This window comes from Coenobita brevimanus, chromosome 78, assembly GCF_032717465.1.
Source record: "Coenobita brevimanus isolate Jiangsu-jjx chromosome 78, ASM3271746v2, whole genome shotgun sequence".
Classification (NCBI taxonomy): domain Eukaryota; kingdom Metazoa; phylum Arthropoda; class Malacostraca; order Decapoda; family Coenobitidae; genus Coenobita; species Coenobita brevimanus.
Genome location: NC_137031.1, coordinates 6,891,804 through 6,914,597, shown reverse-complemented (window position 1 = coordinate 6,914,597; position 22,794 = coordinate 6,891,804). Strand labels below are relative to the sequence as shown.

The 22,794-nt window shown below is 43.0% G+C and overlaps 1 protein-coding gene across 1 annotated transcript in view; it reads left to right on the top strand.

Annotated features, from left to right (window-relative positions):
- Nucleotides 1–265: 265 nt before the first annotated feature.
- LOC145408659 (organic cation transporter protein-like) overlaps nt 266–22,794 on the top strand; it is a 43,400-nt gene continuing 20,871 nt past the window's right edge. Inside the window, exons 1-3 of the mRNA XM_080279340.1 lie at nt 266–353; nt 9,786–9,924; nt 14,580–14,691. Coding sequence (XP_080135466.1) covers nt 266–353; nt 9,786–9,924; nt 14,580–14,691 — 339 coding nt within the window. The remainder of the gene's footprint in view (nt 354–9,785; nt 9,925–14,579; nt 14,692–22,794) is intronic.

The following is a 22,794-nucleotide window of genomic DNA, read 5'->3' as shown; positions in this document are numbered from 1 at the left end:
TGGTTGTTCTTGTTGTTTTGGTGGCTACTGTTGTTTTCGTGGTTGTTTTTGTTATTTAGGTGACTTTCTGTTGTTTTGGTGGCTGTTCTTCTTTCGATGGTTGTTATTTATGTTTGATCTTTGTAAATGTTTTTATCATTGTTTGTGTTTACGTATTTCTCTTTATTCAGTGATCATTCTTGTTGTTTTGGCGATCATGCTGCTGACCTTTCATGACCTCAGGTGGTGACCCTGTGACGTAGAGGGTGACGCAGAAGTGGGCAACATGGTGACCACGGACAAATTTGATGATCTTCTCACCAAACTGGGCACGGGATGGTGGAATGCTGTGTTCTTCTTCGCTGCGGGGTACTGTGAGTATTATATATATATATACAGTATATATTTGTTGATCTGTCTTTCTGTTGATCTGTTTGGTAATCTATATATCTGTTTGTCTAGCCTTCTGTCTGTATCTCTGTCTATCTGTATATCAGTCAGTCAATCAGTAGATCAGTCAGACAGTTAATCAATCAATAAATCATTCAACAGTATCTGTCTATCTATCTATTTATTTATCTATCTATCTATCTGCCTATCCAGTCACATATTATATCCTTCTTAACTTATATTTTCCTTATTAATCCATGCATTATGTAACTTATTACTTATTTCTTTGCCTAGAAATGTATATGTATATGTATATGTATATATACAGTATCTATCTATCTATCTATCTGTCTGTCTGTCTATCTATCTATCTATATGTATATATAAACATATATGTATATATATATATCTATATATCTATATATATATATATTTACCCTTTCGCACGCTGATAAGTTTTTAATTTCTGTGCTCTACGACACATCGGTGTTTCTCCCCTGCCCCACGGCCACCGCGTGCTCCAAAAAAGTGCATTCTCGGCTTATTTTCACCACCCAAACATATTTATTTTGCCACAAAACTCACATTTTCCCATTCGTCGATGTTTGTTCTACACGAAAAAAAAAAAAAAACATTATACATACGTTAGGGCCGTGGGAATAAACATTCGGAAACACAGATCTCACTTCCGGACATCATGAGTCGAATTGTTACAAATCAGTCTATACATGTTATACAATCATTGGAAAGAGAATTTTATAGCTTTCGAATGCCGGAGGTCGCAGTTTGATACGAAGTATAGTGTTCAAGTAATAAGCTTTCATTTGAGCCAAAAACAGTGATCCTAGGCCTCATAGTTTTCAAGAAAAATGAGAAAAACTGCAGCGTATTTTCCCGCGTGCTGAAACGCCGTCACTCGCACTCACGTTATTTTCCCGAAGCGTGCATTTTTATTCATGCTAGCTACGCCTTCTTTGGTTTTATACCAACAACTATTTCATATAATTACTTCTGTTTTGTTTTTAGGCCTCTCAGAAACCAAAAATGAACACTAAACCTGTTGCTAGCAACTGAAACTGAAGCTGTACTTATTTCCCTGTCATTTGTGTTAAGGTAAATAACGGTATATATATATCATATATACCTAGGCTGCTTCCCCCAAGGAATGGGAGGTAGCCGAGACAGGACAACACACTCCCCATTTACTCATCCATTCAAACACATTCATTCGCATCTTAGCCCCAAAGGGGAGAACGGACAGATCCTCACCGCACCACACCACACAAGGGTCAACTGCGCAATGCAATCAGTGACATCCGCAGCAGGGCCCGACAGCAGAACTGGTTTCCCCCTGCCACATCATAACAGACCCATCCCCTTACCCGCACCTGACCTGACTAGCTGATCAGACCAAATGCGGGAGAATATCCCCTCAGGGCTGCGTCATCACTTATTCATTCACAATTTCTCTCCATTTATTTCTGTCATGCACAGCCACTCTTCCTTGCTCAACAGACATCCCTCTCGCATCCAACGCTCTCTTCACACTGTCCATCCATCCTATTCGTGGTCTTCCTCTCAGCCTTACACCTCTCACATCAGATCTAGTTATCTTTTTCACCAATCGCTCATTATCCATTCTCTCCATATGCCCAAACCATCGCAACACCCTCTGCTCAACTCTACCAGCCATCTCCCGAACAACTCCAGTTCTCCTTCGCACTTTATCATTTGGCACCCGATCCATATGCGTCACTCCACACATACTCCTCAGACACCTCATCTCCATTACATTCAAACTTTTCCTCTCTGCTACACCCATATTCCATGTTTCAGCCCCTTATAACGCAGTCGGTACCACAACACCCTCATACAGCCTTCTCTTTACATCCATTCTAAACGAACGACATTTAAACACTTTTTTCATTCCTCCCAGCACCTTTCCTACTTCATTTATTCTAAATTTCTCTTCTGCATCTATTCTTCCATCCACACCAACATGTGACCCTAGATATTTAAAACAATCTACCTCCTCAAGCAACTCACCATTCAAAACTATATTCATCCCCCTACCATCTATCAACCTCATACACTTCATCACTTTACTCTTATTCTCATTTACTTTCAATTTCCTCCTTTCACACACCCTTCCAAACTCCTCTGCCAACTGTCTCAATCTCTCCTCTGAATCAGTCACCGGTGCAGTATCATCTGCAAACAGCAGCTGCTTCAGATTCCACTCTCCACCATCAACATTCACCAGACTCAGACCTCCACCTAAAACTCTTGCATTCACCTCCCTTACAACACCATCCATGTAAATATTAAACAACCAAGGCGACATCACACATCCCTGTCGCAGACCCACTCTCACGGGAAACCAATCACTCACAGCATTTCCCACTCTTACACACGCTCTACTATTTACATAAACACTTTTCCCCCCAATTAGTAACCTACCATCACGTCCATACAATCTTAAAACAGTCCACAAAGCCTCCCTATCAATTCTATCATACACTTTCTCTAAATCCATAAATGCCCAAAACACATCCTTGCCTTTCGTTAAATACTTTTCACACACTTGTCTCACAGCAAACACCTGATTAACGCATCCCCTCCCTCTCCCAAAGCCACACTGCTCATCACCAATCACTCCCTCTGTACCCTCTCTAACTGTCATAATTAACACTCTACCATACACCTTACCTACAACACTCAACAGACTTATACCCCTAAAGCTAGTACATTCATACTTATCACCTTTGCCTTTATACAACGGGACCACACAAGCACTTGCCCAGACAGTTGGCACCATACCTTTCTCAAAGCACACATTCAACAATCTTACTAACCAGTCAACAATAGTCACTCCATCACCCTTCAGGCATTCCACAGCACACCCATCCATACCTGCAGCTTTCCCTGTTTTCATCTCCTTTACTGCCTTCTCCACTTCCTCCTTCGTGATCAAAGAATCATTTAACTCTCCCAACACATTTATTCCTTGCACCCTTCCATCCGCCACAATCTCAGCCACCCTTTCCTCCTCTACATTTAACAATCTTTCAAAATACTCTGCCCATCTCTTCCTTACTGCATCCATTTCAAGTAACATCCTTCCATCCTCTGATTTTACTCGTTCTTCCTTCCCAGACTCTCCCTTTCGCACCCTTTTCACCTCTTTCCAAAACATTTTCTTATTCTGTTGAAAATTCTCTGTCAGCCGCCTACCCCACCTCTCATCTGCTGCCACTTTAGCATCACACACAGCCCTTCTCGCTCTATTCCTCTTTTCCTTATACCTTTCATACGACATCTCATCCTTCCTCTGCAGCCACACTTCATATGCATGTCTCTTCTCAGCCACAGCCATACTTACTTCCTCGCACCACCATTCACTTCCTTTTCTTACACCACCACCCACACATCTCACACCACACACCTCTTCTGCATGCCCCACCACAGCACTCTTAAACAACTGCCATTCCTCCTCCACGCTGCCATTTTCCCGATATTTCACTGCGTTCCACTCATCTTTCAATTTCTCCTGATACTCTATATTTTTCTCTCTTTTATCCAACTCACTCACTTTCAAAACCTCCCTGCCACACCTAACCCTCCTAGCTCTCACCCATCTCTTATCTACTCTTAACTTTCCCTCCACCAGGTAGTGGTCAGACATACCTCCACCCTCCCCTCTCAGAACTCTCACATCCAACAATCTTCCTATTACATTCCTAGACATAACCACATAGTCCATCAAAGCTCTATCAACAACCCTTCCGCCCTCCTGTCTCACCCATGTATACTTATAAATATCTTTCTTCTCAAACAACGTATTCCCAATCACCATCTCTCGCTCAACACACATCGCTATCATTTGTTCTCCATTTTCATTTCTTCCAGGCACACCATGCATACCGACTACGCCTTCAACTGCTACATTTCCCACTCTAGCATTCAGATCTCCCATCATTACCACATTCACATTCGCTCCAAAACTCTGCAGACACTCATCAACATCATTCCAGAAAGACTCCCTCTCTTCTTCATCCCTTTCACTACCAGGCCCATATGCACCCACAAACACCCACAACACAACTCACGTTCAAATTTCGCTTTCACCCACACCAGTCTCGATGACACCTCCTTCCATTCAATCACACATTTCTGTACTTCCGGACTCACTAACAAGGCCACACCTTCTCCTGCCCTTTTTCTATCAACACCTAACAATCTTCCATTCACACTTCCAAACATAGATTCCCCCTTCCCTTTCATCTTCGTTTCACTCAAAGCTAACACATCCAACATTCTTCTCACAAACATTCTCCCAATCTCCTCCCTTTTAGCCTCAATCGTACTACATCCACGCACATTCATAGACCCAATCTTCAGGGTATGGGGATAACTCCATCCCCCATCCCTTTCTCTGGCCTGTCTCTTTTTAGGAACTAAAAAACAGAAGAGGGGGTCCCTACTCCCCTCACCCCGCCCCTTTTAGTCGCCTTTTACGACACGCATGGAATACGGTGGCAGTATTCTTCCTAACACAACCTGGCCGCAGAGTAGTAGTACCACCCCATAGTGCGGCCAGGTTGTGTCCCCCCCGCCACAGGGGGTGTCGGTATATATGCATGTGTAAAAATACCGACATAGAGATAGGTAAACAGATAAATAAGAAAATCATGTACTTCTCCAGTGGCGATAAGTCTTCCTGCAGGACCAGATGGGTTGGGAGGTGAGGAGTTTTGTACTGTGTGTGTGTGTGTGTGTGTGTGTGTGTGTGTGTGTGTGTGTGTGTGTGTGTGTGTGCTCCACTAGTGAAGGTATCTTTCGTTATGGTACCAGTCAAAACAATCACCCATGCAAAGTAGCACATCACATACAGGACACATGTTCCTTGTGTCTTTCCTCCTCCCCAACTTCAAGCACAAGGCACACCTGAGCCTCTTCTTGTCAGCGATCCTCGCCTGGTGGTGGCCCAGAGTGCGATCCAACCTCACGTCGTCGTCGATGACCTGGCGACGCTTGCTTGGATACCATCGTGCTTTGTGGTCCGGTCATGGGGGAGCTGCAGACCCAGGCACGGGTTCTCCCGACGAACCAGCAACAGAAGATGGTGGCGGTGCTGGCACCCCTGATGGGCCTCCTGCATGCGGTGCTGGAACCTGTGATAGTCCTGCTGCAGGCAGTGCTGGTGCTGGTGGTGGCTGGGCCCATCCTGGCGCTGGTGCCTGTGCCTGCTGGGTGCCAGGTGTTGCTGATGCTGGCCATTGGGTAGGTAGGTCTGGGGTGTGGTGGAGTACATGTCCAGAAGCAGGCCACTCCTCTTCATAGAAATGCAGCAGATCGTAGATGATCTGGTCCACAAATTCATGGAGAGTTAATGTCCTGCATCTGTACTTTTTGTACAAGCGAAATGCATTGAAGAGTGCCTTGTTGACGAAGCAGAAGGTGATCTTCTTTGTCCACTTGACAGTTCGTCATTGGATGGGGTAGTACTGGACCATCTGATTGAAATGATCCATTCCATCCATGTACCTGTTGTAGTCCTCCACAACAACGGGCTTGTTAACGACCTTCTCCATATAGGTTGTCTGCCCATCATCACCTTGCACCTTCCTTTTAACCATCTTTGGAAAGGGGTCGGCAGTGTGGAAGGTGGACACAATGTTCACAATGTGCTTGTCCTTCCACACCATGTTCACAGTGTGTTTGTCCTTCCACAGCAGGACTAGCACATTGTCCTTCTGCCTGTATGCCATGCCTCTCTCGAGCAGGCTCTTAGCCCTGGCAATGGCCTGCAGCTGATGTTGTGCTCCTCTAGGCAGCCACAGGGCCCCCCACACGTAAAGGCCTGCAGTGAAGAGTCATTTGCACAGGGTTACAGAATTGTAGTAGTTGTTCATGAACAACTTGTAGCCCTGGTCCTTCAATGGTTCCATGAGGCCTCACACAGTATGCTCGAGGGTCTGCTGCACCCTCATGTAGACCTCGAGGTTCCAGATGTAGCCCGAGGACGACTCAGCCAACATGTTAAGCTTGATGGAGTACTTGGTGGGCTTCTGGGAGTTGTACACGTGGAAAGACAGCCGGCCCTTCCACCCCAGAGAGCCCTCATCCAGTCTGAGCTGCTCCTCAGGTTGGTATGCTGTCTGGAACCGCTGAAGGAGGTACTCCATGACCATGCAAACGTGGATGAGGTGATCTTGGTTGTCCCGGGGTATGGTGAGTGAGTTGAAGGTGTGGAAGTGCTTGAGGATGGTGGTGAAGTGCCTTCGACTCATCGCCCACTGGACCCTAGGGTAGTCGTGCAGCTCAGAGCTCCTTCAATAATGCCTGATGGTCGGCATGTGCACGACCCCCATGAAAAGGTATAACTCCAGGAACCTGGCTATCTCCTCTTCATTGCAAGAGAACCAGGCATCCAGCTGAGTCCCCAGGAATGTGGAGTACCGGTTGGTTTCCACGGTGAGATATGACAACAACTCTCGCATGAAAAAGAGCTGGAAGAACTGCAGGGGAGTTGTTGGAATATCCACCTTGATCCCTGGGTAGCCAGTGAACGGCCTGTGGTTCGGTGTGAACAGGCCACTGCTCCACCCAGGATCCTCTTCAGTGGCAGTGACAGCGGGTTGGCCTGTTGACACCCTTTAGCCTGCCCTCTGACCCCTTGGACGTCCCCCTGCCCAGGCAGTGGACCACAGCGCCATTATCTAGGAGGGGATGCCTCAGATGAGGACGAGGACAAGACAGAGGGCTCTGGGGACACCAGTCTCCTCGGCCTGGCCAGCGAGGATGTCACCTTAGCATCCTGCATGGCAGACACGGGTGGAGGGGCCATCACAACGAATGATGGCCTGGCTTCCGGTAACACTGGCTCGCCAAAGGGGGCAGAGGGGCCTGGAGATTGGGTCCTAGAGGTGGGGAGTGTTCTCCGGTGGGATCAGATGATGATGGTGATGTGGTCTCCCATCATCAAAGGCAGCAGGACAGCTCCACTTGCTGGTGTCAGCTCAACTTCCTCCACCCGAGAACTGTTGCTTTCGATGTCGCTCTCCCACTCAATCTCGTTGACGAGCTTCCTCCACTGGTCTAGTCGCAACCCGCATTTCATCTCTGCAAGACTGATGTCATTGCAAGCCAAATGGAGAATGAATTGGTGTCAAAGGGACTGGTACCTTAGGCTAGGTAGTCCTATGCTGTGCTAGGGGTGTGAGCTGAAATAAAGGAGTCAAGATATTTTATTCACTGCCAACCAAGAACTTTGCTCAACATTGGCACAACTTTAGGATTCATGATATGTGTGTATGTCCTTGAAAAACATTGTCTCCTACATCTGACTTAGAGTACAGGTAGGGGCCACGAGCACGTGATTCAGTCTTTCATTTCCTTTTCACATTACACATAACCAAATCTATCACTTTATGAGATACACAGTATATTTCACCAATAAAATGTAAATGCATGTGTTCCTTATCTCGCATTGCATTTCATTACCTTTGTGCTAACTCTGGTGTATGACACACACTCTTTCTTATGAGCATGTGGGTCAGTCTTTCATTGTCTTTTCACATAAAACATATCCAAATTTATCAATATATGAGATACACAGTATATTTCACCACTACCACTTCAAGTACATGCACGTCTTCCGTAGGTCAATTACGTGGCCCCTACCTGGGCGGTAAGGTGGCGCAGACGATTTTCTGATGATCATGTGGTTCACTTTCACTTTCTTTTCACATTACACATAACCAAATCTATCATTTTATGAGATATACAGTATATTACATCATCTAAAATTATGTATCTCACGTTGCATTTCGTTACATTTGTGCTAACTCAGGTGTATGGCACGCACTCTTTCTTACCAGCACGTGGTTCAGTCTTTCACGTCATTTTCATATAAAACATAACAAAAATGATCAATATACGAGATACACAGTATAATTCACCATTACAAGTACATGCACCTCCTCTGTAGGTCAATTATGTGGCCCTTACCTGTGCACTAGGGTGTAGCAGATGATCTTTCCCTTATTAGATGACACTGCAGTGTGTACACTTTTATTTCACAATACACACAACCAAATCCATCATTTTATGAGAAATACGGTATATTTCACCATAATAGTACATGAATGTGTTCTGTATGTCACATTTGCAATACCTAAGTATCACAGACGATATCTTCTGACGAGCACGTGGTGTAGTGTTTACATTCATCCACACAAGCATATGATAAACATATCTTTATAACACTCATGCTTTATTCCACACAAAAATCATATGGAATAAATATAACAATATGATAAATTCAAATATCCCTATAAACCTCCTCTATTCATCCCATCCTGACAACAGCATGGCGTGGCTGTAAGGCGTACGTAACTCATGCCCTAGCCAATATTTTATCACGTACACTCGTTGCGCTATACTCCTATCTATTGCACAATAACACTATCCGCCATATATCAGCATATAACAAGGACTTCATCAACACCTTGGCAAATATTCCGTTCAAGACAATGCCGTGTCTTAAGACAGTTTCCCGCCTCCCCCTGCTAAACAATTCACCATGTCCTTGCTCACTAGATGTTGCACACTGTATTCACTGTCACTATTGTTCAATGGTTGAATACTCACATTTGGCGCAGGGTAGAGGCAGTGTAGTTGTTGGGACATGGCAAATAACAGGGCAGGCCTAGCACAATCTTTGTTGGGCCAATGGCTGATAACGGCCAGGAATGATTCACAAAAACCTAATTCCCTATTGCAAACACCAACTCTAATCAAAATAGTGCCCAAAAACTAAACACAAACACTATTGGTATAATGGAATATGATGCGCACCCAGGGTGGGGGTAAATACAGTATGATTTAAAGGGCCCGCTGCTTGCTCACCTTCTCCCTCGACAGCCAGTGTGGAACTAATCAACCTGTCCAGGCTGCCACGCATCTGAGGTCCCACAGTTGCTGACTCCTTCCTTTTGACGAGCGACATGGAAACTATGACGCCTCGAAAAATGACACAGATTGGCCTAAAACTTTTTCTCTGATGAATGTTTTTATGCTTAAATGATGGCAAATGCGTCAATGAGTATAGTTGCAGCCATACACATATGGTGACGAACATCTCAATGTGGGGGAAGGGGTTAATATTTCTCTCTCTCTCTCTCTCTCTCTCTCTCTGTATATATATATATATATATATATATATATATATATATATATATATATATATATATATTACGCCTACTCCAAAGGAACAAACAAATGACATTCCTAGCACTTGCTTTTAACTGTACTCTACCTACTTATCACATCGTTATTTACTTTTTTTTTTTACCTTATTTCTCCATGCATTCCCTAATTATTTATGTATTATCCATGGTCTTTACTCCCAGGGCACATGATCCTCGTCTCCAATGTCCTGTCCATGCCCTTCGTAGCCCCTGCCCTCAACCACACCTGCGTACCGCCCGATAATGGATACACACTCACCTCTACCACCTTTAACCCCATCGACAGCAATACCACCACCGTGTATGTACTCCCAGGCATGAGTAGATAAGACAGATAGGTAGACAGATAGAAGGATAGATTGACTGAAAGATAAGGAAAATAAGGGGACACACTCACCTTTACCACCGTCAACCTTTCTGGCACAAACATTAACACCATTACACACATACATACACTGAATTTTCCGGGTATGAGTAGATAGACAAGTAGATAGTTAAGCAGTAGGTAGGTCGACAGGTAGACAGACAAATATGAGATTAAAATGAGGATACTCGGTCACCAGAACCACCCTCAACACCACTAGCACCAATATTACCACCGTGTACCTATGTTCGTGCAAGAGATAGATAAATAGATAAACTGATAGACAGACCGATAACTATATATATATAGATAGATAGATAGATAGATAGATATAGTAGACGATTCCGGTGCAGTTCCTCCATCACTTCTCCCCTCGGACATCCTCATGGCTGACATTAAAATTTCTTCACTTGATGTATTTTCTTCCATCACTGGCCTCATTGCTAACAAGACATATGGGCCTGATGGAGTCCCTCCTGTTGTCCTCAAGAACTGTTCTTCAGTGCTTACACGCTGCCTAGGTAAACTTTTTCGCCTTTGTCTGTCAATTTGTACCTTTCTTTCTTGCTGGAAATTTGCTCTCATTCAGCCAGTCCCAAAGAAAGGTGACCGTTCCCAACCCTCTAACTATTGTCCAGTTGCTTTAACATCCTGTGTCTCAGAAGTTTTCTAATGAATGCTTAATAGAATAATTTTAAAGCATCTTTCCTATCACAAACTTCTTTCTGATCGTCAGTATGGGTTCCGTTATGGACGCTCCACTGGCGACCTTCTCACCTACGTCTCAGACTACTGGTCATCCTCCTTTTGGGACTTTGGCGAAAGCTTGCCATTGCACTTGACATCTCAAAGGGTTTCGATCGAGTCTGGCATAAATTAATTTCCAAACTGCCCTCTTATGGTTTCTATCCTTCTATCTGTGCCGTCATCTATAGCTTCCTTTCTGGTCTGTTGTAGACGGCCAGCGTTCTTCTCCTAGACCTAACAATAGTGGTGTTCCTCAGGGCTCAGTCCTATCACCAACTCTCTTCCTTTTATTCATCAATTACCTACTAAGCTGTACAACCCCATCCACTCGTACTCTGATGATTCCACCCTTCATCTTTCCATTCGGTTCCCACAACGTCCTGCTCATTACTTCAACAAACAAGGGATGAGGCTATGGCACACCTAATGTCTGACTTGGCTCGTATCTTTGACTGGGGTAAAAATAATTTGGTTGTTTTTAATGCATCAAAAACTCAGTTTTAACACCTATCAACCCGGCACAAGCTTCCACAGGAGCACCCTCTAATGTTTAATAATATCCAGCTCAATCGTGCATCATCCTTGAGCATGCTTCGGGTTTCATTCACTCGGGACTTATCTTGGAAAGATCATATTACGTCTCTTGTAAAATCCGCTTCCAACAGATTAGGTGTGCTGAGCCGACTCCGTACCTTCTTTACCCCTGCACAATTGTTGATTTTATACATGGGTTTTATTCGCCCCTGTTTAGAGTACAAATCTCATGTGTGGGGAGGCTTCCCACATGCAGCTCTTCTCAATAGAGTGGAGTCAAAGGCTTTTCGTCTCATCAACTCTCCTCCTCTTACTGGTTCCCTTCAACCTATGTCTCTTCACCGCACGGTTTCATCTTTATCTCTTTTCTATCGCTACTTCAATGGTCACTGCTCCTCTGAACTGTCTCCTTGCATCCCTCCACCTCTACGATGGGTGCGTAGCACCAATCTAGCAACAAACTCTCATCCCTTTTCTGTCCAGCTCTAATACATGAGTTAACCGTTACTCTCAATCCTTCATTTATGCAACAGGTCAACTCTGGAACTGTCTCTCTTTGTTTCTATTTCCTACTTCCTATGATCTCCAGTCTTTCAAACGCAGTGCGTCCAGGCATCTCGAAATGAACGGATCTTGAATTTCGCTCTCTTTTGTATTGTTTTTGTTTTTTTCTTGGAAGAGACGGTTTGCAGGATCCTGGCCTTTGGTTCCTTCTTTCTTGTATAAAAAAGAAGATAGATAGACAGAAGATACACACCTCAACTACAGCCAACTGCAAACACCGAGGCAAAGAAACGGAATAAGTATTTGAACCTACATATGTGACAGATAAGACACAGATGCGGTAAAAAGGGAGAGACAGACAATGGAAGGGTATTTCTCCATAGATTCCTCACAGATAAGACACAAGTAGGTTAATAATAGGACGGATAGACAAAGGAATGAGAATTTTAGCTTACAGATACGACGATAGGATAGTAGAGGTAAGGACAGACAGAGAAATGCATATTTTAACCTAGTGATGTAAAAGATGAGACAGAGATACTTAGATTAACCCTTTCACTTCGAGGTTGTATTATTTCCATCATTATTCCTACCACTAGATAATAATCTTTAATGAAGGGGAGACATCTAGCAGTGAAGGGGCTAATGAAGGCTGTATCTAACGCTTCCAGTCGAAAAGTCTCCCGTAAGGTTGGGTGGAAATAGTAAGAAGAACTAAGCAAGATGTTCCTGGATTCAAAGGGTTAACTCCTCCCCGATATGGGTTACGGGATCCTAACGTTACATTATTTGACCTCTGCCTTGGCTTTATTTAACACCCCTTCCCCCTTCCCCACTTCCACTGCACCCCATTCCCCATTTCCACTGCACCCCCTTCCCCACTCCCACTGCCATCCCATCACCCACTCCCACTGCATCCCCATCCCCCATTCCACACCACCTCAAATTCCATTCTACTCTACCCCATCCCCACTTCACCCTACACCTTCCCTAACTCCTTCCCCACCCCCATCCCCACTTCACCCTACACCTACCCCAACTCCATCCCCACCCCATCCCCACTTCACCCTATACCTATCCCAACTCCATCCCCACCCCCATCCCCACTCCGCCTTACCCGATTCCCATTCCACCCTACCCCAACTGAACCCAACCCTGACCCTCACTCCACCCCACCCACACCTCCACTCCTCTCCGGTCACAGGGTCTAAAATGAAGGATAGTTATACTGTATATGCAGATAGGAAGAGTTGATGAAGTTGCTGGCAAAGTCAGGGATGCTTTATAAATATTGTAAACGAACTTATCATGAAAATATAGTCGTACCATTCGTAAAAAATGATGCTCTAGTAAGCTGGCTCATTAAATAATTTCATAATTTGAAGTTGTGTATTGGCGGCCATCTTTGTCTGTCACTTGACTATAGTATGAAAATCCCAAAGACTAACCTAAAGCTACACATTATACAGGTGTATCTCGATGAAGTTCTTATTCTAAAAATCTGTTTACTTACTTTATGATTCCATATAACCATTCAGCTAACAGATCCCTAGGTAATATACATATATACATACATACATCATTTACATCATTTCAACTTCGATGTATGTACATTACAGTAACTCATTCACCGTTGACCTGCCAACAATAAAAATTCTTGTATGTTTTCTGTTTTGTGAAGGCGAGTGCAAACGTGTGAATTATTATTACAGATCGGGTTGTATAAGGCTTTAAAAAGTCTGCTTTCTTGTTCCCACAGACACCTCTTTATCTCTTAAGGCTGTCCTCTCAGTTCCCTATTTTTTTTTTTTTTTAGATTTTCTTTTATACCTTTGATAACCATATTGCTTCCTCTCTCTCTCTCTCTCTCTCTCTCTCTCTCTCTCTCTCTCTCTCTCTTTTCCCTTGAAGCTTATCGTACATGTACAGAGTACGCTACTTCTGTCCATTTTTCCTGCATCTTGTTTTCCTTCTTTTATACATCCTCTTCTTTCTCTTCCGCTTATGTCATTATATCATTCTCTGTCATCAACGTGTTTTCTTGGTATATATTTCCCTGACATGCTGTTCCAAACATTCCTCCGCCTCCCCCCCCCCATTTCTTTTCTCTGTCTCTAACATTTCACTTTCTTGTTTCTCTGAAAATTGAATAACATTTCCTTTGTTTTCAACTTTTGATTCCTTCATGCCGATGACTTTTTTGAATATCTGCAGCTACTAGGAAATTCTGTATCGCTTCAGAGAACACATTAGTCTTGGTGGGATTAGTGGTGGTTGTATGTTTTCACAAACCACTCCACAGCTGAATATAATCGACATGAAACTTAGAATCACCTTAATGAAGCGTCACTGTAGTAATTGGAATATATATTTTTTCTATTGCCCCACCCTTTTTGTCTGTTTCTCCCATTATTAAGGGATTTGGGCAAGAAGGGGATTTATGGCTATTTCTTGTAATGTATACAAACCTGAGAGTACTTCACAACATCCAGAATTCTGCAATAATAGTTTGAGTGTTGATGGTATGTCTCAGAGAAAGAAGAGCAACCAAAAAGAAAAAGACAAAAGACAAAAGTCGTATTATTTAAGGGATCAAATAAGTGACAGTCCTCTGTGAACCCTTTACCTATCTCCTGTCGCTGCCGAAATACTGAAGGTTGTAGTTGGCTTATTTAGGACTATCTAACTTCTTCCATGGTGAATGAAGGTTGTATAGCCCTTTGGTTCACCTTGATAAATACTTCTTGTTAAATTCTGCTAAAGCTTATGGCAGTACAGATAGCCTAAATGCAACTCTACCATTTCAGAAACAACTGCCGCTACTACATGAATGACACTGAAGGAGGCGGGATTGAGGAGAAGGCCTGCAGTGACTGGGTATATGACAACTCCACCTACACCCTCACCCTCACCTCCCAGGTACTACACACTCTTCTGCATTACCGTACACATTAAACAGGTCCAGGATAATCTCCGTGTATACTGCATATAGTTTTTGTGATTCAGTAGCCGAGAGATTTCTTCCTTGTACTAATGCAGGCGTATAAATATATGACAGACCTTACAACATTTATTTCATTTGCAACTTGTTACTGTAGTACAGTCAAGGACAGAGTTCATTCACTGTTCTACGGTTCCACTATGTCTACTTTATACATAAGGCATGTCCATTACTTTATCCTTGATTCCCTTGATTCATCGTACTAGAGAATCACCTATGGGCAGAAAATCACCAATCCTTCCTCAGCTTAAGGAATATTAGCCAACAGAGGTTAATCAGCAGCAGCAAAGGTGAAATCTTCGGCGATCTCTTGTACCTAATTTACATAGTAAATATTAATATGACATGCATACTGCTGTAAAGGATAACGCATATTTCATCACTAATAACTACTTCGTTTCGAGATGCTTTTCTTGGAAATGGCTCTGAATTTATGTACTAACAGTGCTGCTTCTTCATATATATATATATATATATATATATATATATATATATATATATAGCCCGACGCCCTAATCCCGCAAAGGGTGGCCGCAGACAAAACGCCTCCAAGTCCCTCTGTCACCCACCATTTGACTACCCTCCCCCCAACTCACCCCCCCCTCCCTCATATACCTCTCAACTCCAACCCTCCAGCTCATCCTCGGCCTACCTCTCCCTCTCCCTCCCTCCACCTCACCTACATACACTCTCTTAGTCAGTCTTTCATTCTCCTTTCTCTTCACATGTCCAAACCACCTTAGTGTATTTCTCTTAATCTTCTCAATCACATCCACATCCACCCAACAGCGTTCCTTCAGTTCTTCATTCGTCAACCTGTCCCTCCACGTCACTCCACATGCTCCTCTCAAGTAAGTCATTTCCACTGCTCTCACTCTTGACTTGTTCCCCTCTTGCAAGGTCCATGCCTCGCTTCCATACATCAGGGTAGGGATCACAATACTATCATGCAGTGACTTCTTAACTTCCATACTCACCTCCCTATTTCTCATCACTGCTTTCAGTGTGCCAACAACCTTCCTTCCCTGCTGTACCCTTTCACGCACTTCATCCCCCAAAGTTCCATCCTTACTCATCACACTACCCAAATACTTGAATGCACTCACATTCTCCATATCCTCACCATCCAACCTCACTGCAAACTCTGTGACTTCATTCCTCTCAAACACCATAACTTTACTTTTGTTTACATTAACTTTCAGATTCCTCCTCCTACACACTGTCCCAAATTCATTCACCAAACCTTGCAACTCCCATTCATCTTCACTGAACAGTACTGTATCATCAGCAAACAGCAACACCGGAAGCTTCCAAATCTCACCCTCATTCATTAGAGCCACCCCCACATCCACTGCCCTACCCTGCACCTCCTTTACAACCCCATCCATGTATATATTAAACAGCCATTAAGACATCACACAATCCTGTTTTAGTCCCACATTGAGATCAAAGAACTCACTCAGCTCACCTTCCACTCGCACCGTAGTCCTAGCTCCTTCGCACATACTCTTCACAGCATTCAACAATTTCCCCTCCACTCCATATACCGGGTATTCTTAATGCCCTCCACATACCTTGCCTATCTATTCTGTCATAACCTTTCTCCAAGTCCATGAAGGCAGCATACACTTTCCTTCCCTTCTCTAGATACTTCTCCACTAAACATCTTAGAACTAAAATCTGATCTACACACCCTTTTCCCTTCCTAAATCCCCCTTGTTCTTCTCCAACTAGCTCCTCTGTCATATGCCTAACCCTATCAATGAGTATTCTACCATATATTTTAGCAGTCACACTAAGTAGGCAAATACCCTTATGGTTACCACAAACTTCTCTCTCCTCTTTTCCTTTGTATAAAGGAACAATTATACCTGATTTTCAGTCATCTGGAACCCTTCCCTCTTCCCAAGCCAATATACACAACTTCCATATCCACTCCACAACAATCTCACCCCCAAACCTAAGCATTTCACCACACACTCCATCAATTCCTGGGGCCTTTCCCAACTTAATCTTCTTCATCGCTTCCACTACTTCTGCCCTACTGATCTCTTCCTCCCTCCTCTCATCTCTTCTTTTCCCAGCCATTCCCCAACTACTTATACTCGCACTGCTCTCACTCTCTACATTCAACAAATCCTCAAAGTGCTCCTTCCATCTCCTCAGTTTCTCTCTCTTCTCCACCAACAATCTGTTATTCTTGTCTTTCACTCCCCTACTATTTCCCCTTTCACACTGCCTTACTTTCTTTACCTCCTTCCAAAACAATTTCTTACTCTCCCTCCATTTCACACTGAGATTCCTCCCAAACTCTTCATCCACTTTCATTTTACTCTCCTTCACCAGTCTCTTAACCTCCCTTCTCCTGCTCACATATATATATATATATATATATATATATATATATATATAATTAATATAATATATATATATATGTATATATATATATATATATATATATATATATATATATATATATATATATATATATATATATATATATATATATATATATATATATATATCATTGGAGCCCAGTGTCCACTATTGGACAGAACTGGGATTTTTCAAGTCTTCATAAAGTAGGGAACCCCTGGGTAGGGACCTATAAGCTTCGCGACTATGAGCCGATAGGCGGAGGGTGGTATGCTTAGTGCCCTCCCAGTGCAATGCCTCACTCAGCACCCCTGGGATCCAATAGGACATAGAGAGAGAGAGAGAGAGAGAGAGAGAGAACCTCCGTGGTACAGTGGTAAAGTATGCATTTTCGTACACTAGAGAGCGAGAGTTTTGGGGCCTTCCAGGGTAATAAACTTTGGATGCGTACTCCCTGCCATGTACTGCTTTGGCAGACACCAGGGGTGCTGTGGTTGTACAATACTGTAAAGCATATTTGCACCCAGTCGGCTTGCGCGGGCCGATTACACTTGGTTCACAGACTAGACATACATCCAAAGCCACTACAACACTACAATCACACAAGAACTGCTCACCGTACATACAATCTCTACCAGACAGCCTAGGCCATTTGGTAGAGATACATAGGCTGTATCATCCCAGCTTCGGTCGGGATAGGCCAGTCCCCTGGGGGTAGGGTTTTTTTTCAAAAATACTCCCCCAGTATCCGTGCTTGTCATAAAAGGCGACTAAAAGGGTTGGCGGAGGGTTAATGCCCCTCCCCGGAAAACAACTAACTAAAAAACAAACAAGAAGCCTCGGACAGGGACTAACCAAACGATGACGACCCAGGACCGGACAAAGGACTTGGTAATGAGTACATGGAATGTAAGAGGAGCGAATGACGAGATGAAAGAGAGAGAGATTGCCCAGGTGCTTGAGGGTGCAAAAGTGGATGTATGTGGAATGACTGAAACAAAATGGAGAGGAGAAAGTGTGAGAGAATGGGAGTATGGATGGGGTATATGTGCAGGAGTAGGTGAGAATGAGAGGGCAAAGGAAGGAGTATGTATAGTTGTGAGTAAAAGATGGAAGAAGAGCATAAGACAGTATGTATCACTTGGGTCAAGAATTGTGTGGGTAAAGTTGAAAGTTGGAATACAAATGTGGGCGATTGTGTGTGTGTATGCGCCAACGCAAGATCGTGCTAGCAGAGTGAGAGAAGAGTTCTGGACAAATATGGAAGTGTGGATGGAAAAGTTTGGAAGGAATGAGGGAGTGTTTTTGATCGGTGATATGAATGGTAAAGTAGGGAATGTGAAGGTGGATAGAATAGTTGGTGAGTGGGGTGTGCCTGCTGAGATAGATGAGAATGGCAGTGCGTTAGTGGACATTTGTGCTGGGAAGGGGGTTGGTGATAGCCAATACCCTCTGCAGGCATAAATTGATCCACAGGTATACATGGCGAGTGATGAGAAGGGTGGGTGTGAACTGAATGAAAGGAAGGCAATGATTGATTATGTGTGTGTGGATGAAAGGAAGCGAAGATGTGTAATGGATGCAAGAGCTTATAGAGGTTGGGGGAGTGGACTTTCTGACCACTACTTGGTGGTGGCCAGAATTAGGATACAAGTAAGGTGGAGGAATAGAAGAAGGGAAAGACAAGAGAAAGGAGCAGTTGCAAGGAGAGTGGAAAAGTTACAAGAGGATGAGAAAAAGGGAGAGTATAAGAGAGAAGTGGAGGAATGATTGGGCAAATGTGAATTGGAGCAGATGGGGGACGTGGAAGGTGTGTGCAGGATATTTACAGAAGAAATATGTGCAGCATGTGATGTGGTGTGTGGGAGGAACAGAAGACGGAGGGGGGTGCAACTAACAGCGTGGTGGACTGAAGAGGTAAGACAGGCTGTGGCACAAAAGAAGAAAGCATACAATGAATGGATGAGAAATAGGGGCGTGGAAGAAGTTGAGAGGCGGAAGAGAGAGTTATATGTAGAAAGAAAGAGAGAGATGAAAAGATTTGTAAGAGAGAGTAAGAAGAGAGTGGATGAGGAATTTAGAAGGAATTTGAGTGTAAAGTGGAGGGACTGTAAGAAAATGTTCTGGAAAGAGGTGAAGAGAGTAAAACAGGGTGGAAGTGAGGTTAGCAGGGGAGTGAAAGATAAAAATAGTAGATTACTAGTGGAGAAGGGAGAAAAAGTGAGCAGATGGAGAGAACACTTTAAGGAATTCTTGAACATACAGGATGGAAGTAATGCAAGTATAAGTGGCTGGGGAATGGCTGGAAGATGGAGGGAGGTGAGAAGACAGGAAGAAATCTGTAGGATAGAAGTTGTGGAAGCAATGAAGAAAGTTAAATTGGGGAAAGCCCCATGAATTGATGGAGTGTGTGGCGAAATGCTGAAGCATGGGGGAGAGATATTAGTAGAATGGATGTGGAAGATGTGCAGATTGGCCTGGGAGGAAGGTAGAGTTCCGGAGGATTGGAAGTCAGGTATAATTATTCCCTTGTACAAAGGAAAAGGGGAAAAAAGAGTGTGTGGTAATCATAGGGTCATTTGTCATCTTAGTATAATAGGAAAAGTGTATGGTAGGATACTTATTGACAGAGTTAGAGAAAGAACAGAGGAGTTAGTTGGAAAAGAAAAGGGAGTCTTTAGGAAGGGAAGAGGTTGTGTAGATCAGATATTCATTCTTAGATCTTTAGTGGAAAAGTTTCTAGAGAAGGGAAAGAAGTTTTATGCGGCTTTCATGGATTTGGAGAAAGCATATGACAGGGTGGATAGACAAGGATTGTGGAAAGTATTAAGAATATATGGCGTAGATGGGAAGATGTTGAATGCTGTGAAGAGTATGTATGATGGTGCTAAGGCTGCAGTGTGTGTGGATGGTGAACTATGTGAATTTTTCTCTTTGAAGGTTGGGTTGAAACAGGGATTGTCATGTCTCCATGGTTGTTCAATCTGTTCATGGATGGGGTAATAAAAGAGGTACAAAGTAGGGTAGTGGATGTTGGAGTGGCCCTGGTGAGAGAGGATAGTGTTTGGAAACTCCCTGTACTGTTGTGTGCAGATGATACTGTGTTGTTGAGTGAAGACGAAGGGGAGCTGCAAGACTTGGTGGATGAGTTTGGGAGAGTGTGTAAGAAACGGAATCTAAAGGTGAATGTAGGGAAGAGTAAAGTGATGGTCTTTGAGAGAGGTGAAGTCAGTGAATATACAGCGAGGTTGGATGGTGAGGAATTGGAAAATGTGAGTACGTTTAAGTACTTGGGTAGTGTGATGAGTAAGGATGGAAGTTTGGAGGGTGAAGTGCTTGAAAGGGTACAGCAGGGAAGAAAAAGGTTGCTGGTTCTTTGAAAGCAGTGATAAGAAACAGGGAAGTGACCATGGAAGTGAAAAAGTTACTACATGACAGTATTGTGATACCAACTCTAACGTATGGAACTAAAGCTTGAACGTTGTTGGAAGGACAGAAGTCAAGAGTGAGAGCAGTGGAAATGAGTTATTTGTGGAGTCACATGGAGAGACAGGCTGACGAATGAGGATATAAATGAGATTTGTGGTGTGGATGTGGATGTGATAGGAAGCGTTATGAGGAACACACTGAGGTGGTTTGGCCATGTGGAGAGGATGGACAGTGAGAGACTGATGAATAGAGTGTATGTGAGTGAGGTGGAGGGGGGAAGAGGGAGGGGGAGGCCAAGGATGAGATGGAGGGATGGGGTGGAGAGGTATATGAGAGAGGGGGGTGTGAGTTTGGAGCAGCGCAGTGAAATGGCGGGGGACAGGGTGACGTGGAGGCGATTTGTTTATGGCCGCCCCAAACGGGATTGAGGAGTCTGGCAATAGATATATAAATAAATATATATATATATATATATATATATATATATATATATATATATATATATATATATATATTCACACTCTCTCTGTATATATATATATATAGATAGATAGATAGATAGATAGATAGATAGGTAGAAAGATATATATATATATATATATATATATATATATATATATATATATATATATATATATATATATATATATATATATATATATATATATATATATATATATATATATATATATATATATATATATATATATATATATATATTCACACTCTGTGTGTGTGTATATATATATATATATATATATATATATATATATATATATATATATATATATATATATATATATATATGCGCAGCACTATGCTGTTGCAACGTTCCACCTGACGAAGCACATACCCCCCCCCCAACACCCTGCACACCTAACTAAGCACATAACTGTCCTTACCTCCCCCCAACTTGGTATAACAAATAGGAATTATAGTTAAAAAATTTCAGTAGTTTATCCATGTTAATAAGGTTTATGAACATCTTTATGGTTACATAATAAGTACAGTCATGAAATTTCACACATTTGGGTATTCAAATATTCAATTATCACGTACAATTTCTGCCTCCTAGGTGTAATAGTTGCAAAGTTTTAATAGAAAAATGCATTGGGCCCTTCAGATTCCTTGCATACGTTTCATTGACACATCTCAGAATAACTTTTTTTTTTCTCATAATTAAAAAAAAAAAACTACTTAAGAAGCAGCATTCTATCCTTTCTTCTTTTTCTGAAATCTCCATTCTAGGAGATTTCAATGCTCACCACACCTTTGGCTCTCCTCTCTTTTCACTGATCCTCCTGGTGAACAAGCCAACAACTTTTCTGTCCTTAATGACCTAGAGCAGCTTGTACACCACCTTATCTGTTTCCCTGACCGCCTTGGAGAGAGCTCCAACATACTTGACCTCTTCCTTACAACTAATCCTTCTGCTTTCACTGTTAATATTTTCTCTCCGTTGGGCTCCTTCAGTTGCATCCTTATTACCTTAACATGTCCTATCGCTCCGGTACAGCTGGTGGACCCTCCAAAGAAACGTTAACTGTTGCACTTTGGAGCTGCAGATTGGGAGGCCCTCAGGCAGTACTTCTTTGATTTTCCCTAGAAGGATTATCGTTTCTCTGGCCGGGAGCCATCTGAGTGTGCCTTGCGCATTACGGACGTTATTCTCTCGGGCATGGAAGCAGACATTCCTCTCTCATATCCTTTGACTAATGTAAGAAAGCCTTGGTTTAATCACGTTTGTTCTAATGCTGTCTGCAACAAGTAGAGGGCCTATAAAAGGTACAAGAGCCACCTCACCCCTGAATCACATCTTTTTTATGTTTCTGCCCAGAATTGTTCTAAGTCTGTTCTTCACTCTGCTAAGAATAATTTCATCCGTACTAAATGCTCTGAACTCTCCAACTCGAATTCTTCCTGGTCCTTCTAGCACCTTGCCAAAAACCTTTCTAACAACTCTCGCTCATCATCCTTCCCTCCTCTTTTCTACTCTGATGGCTCTGTAGCTATTCCTTCTACTGATAAAGCAGATATTTTTGCTCAGACTTTCTCCTCCAATTCCACCTTAGATGATTCCAGTGCTGTTCCCCCATCATTTCCCCCCTCTGACTTCCTTTTGGCTGACATTAAAATTTCTTCAGCTGATGTATTTTCTGCCATCACTGGTCTCAATGCTAACAAGGCATATGGGTCTGATGGAGTCCCTTCTGTTG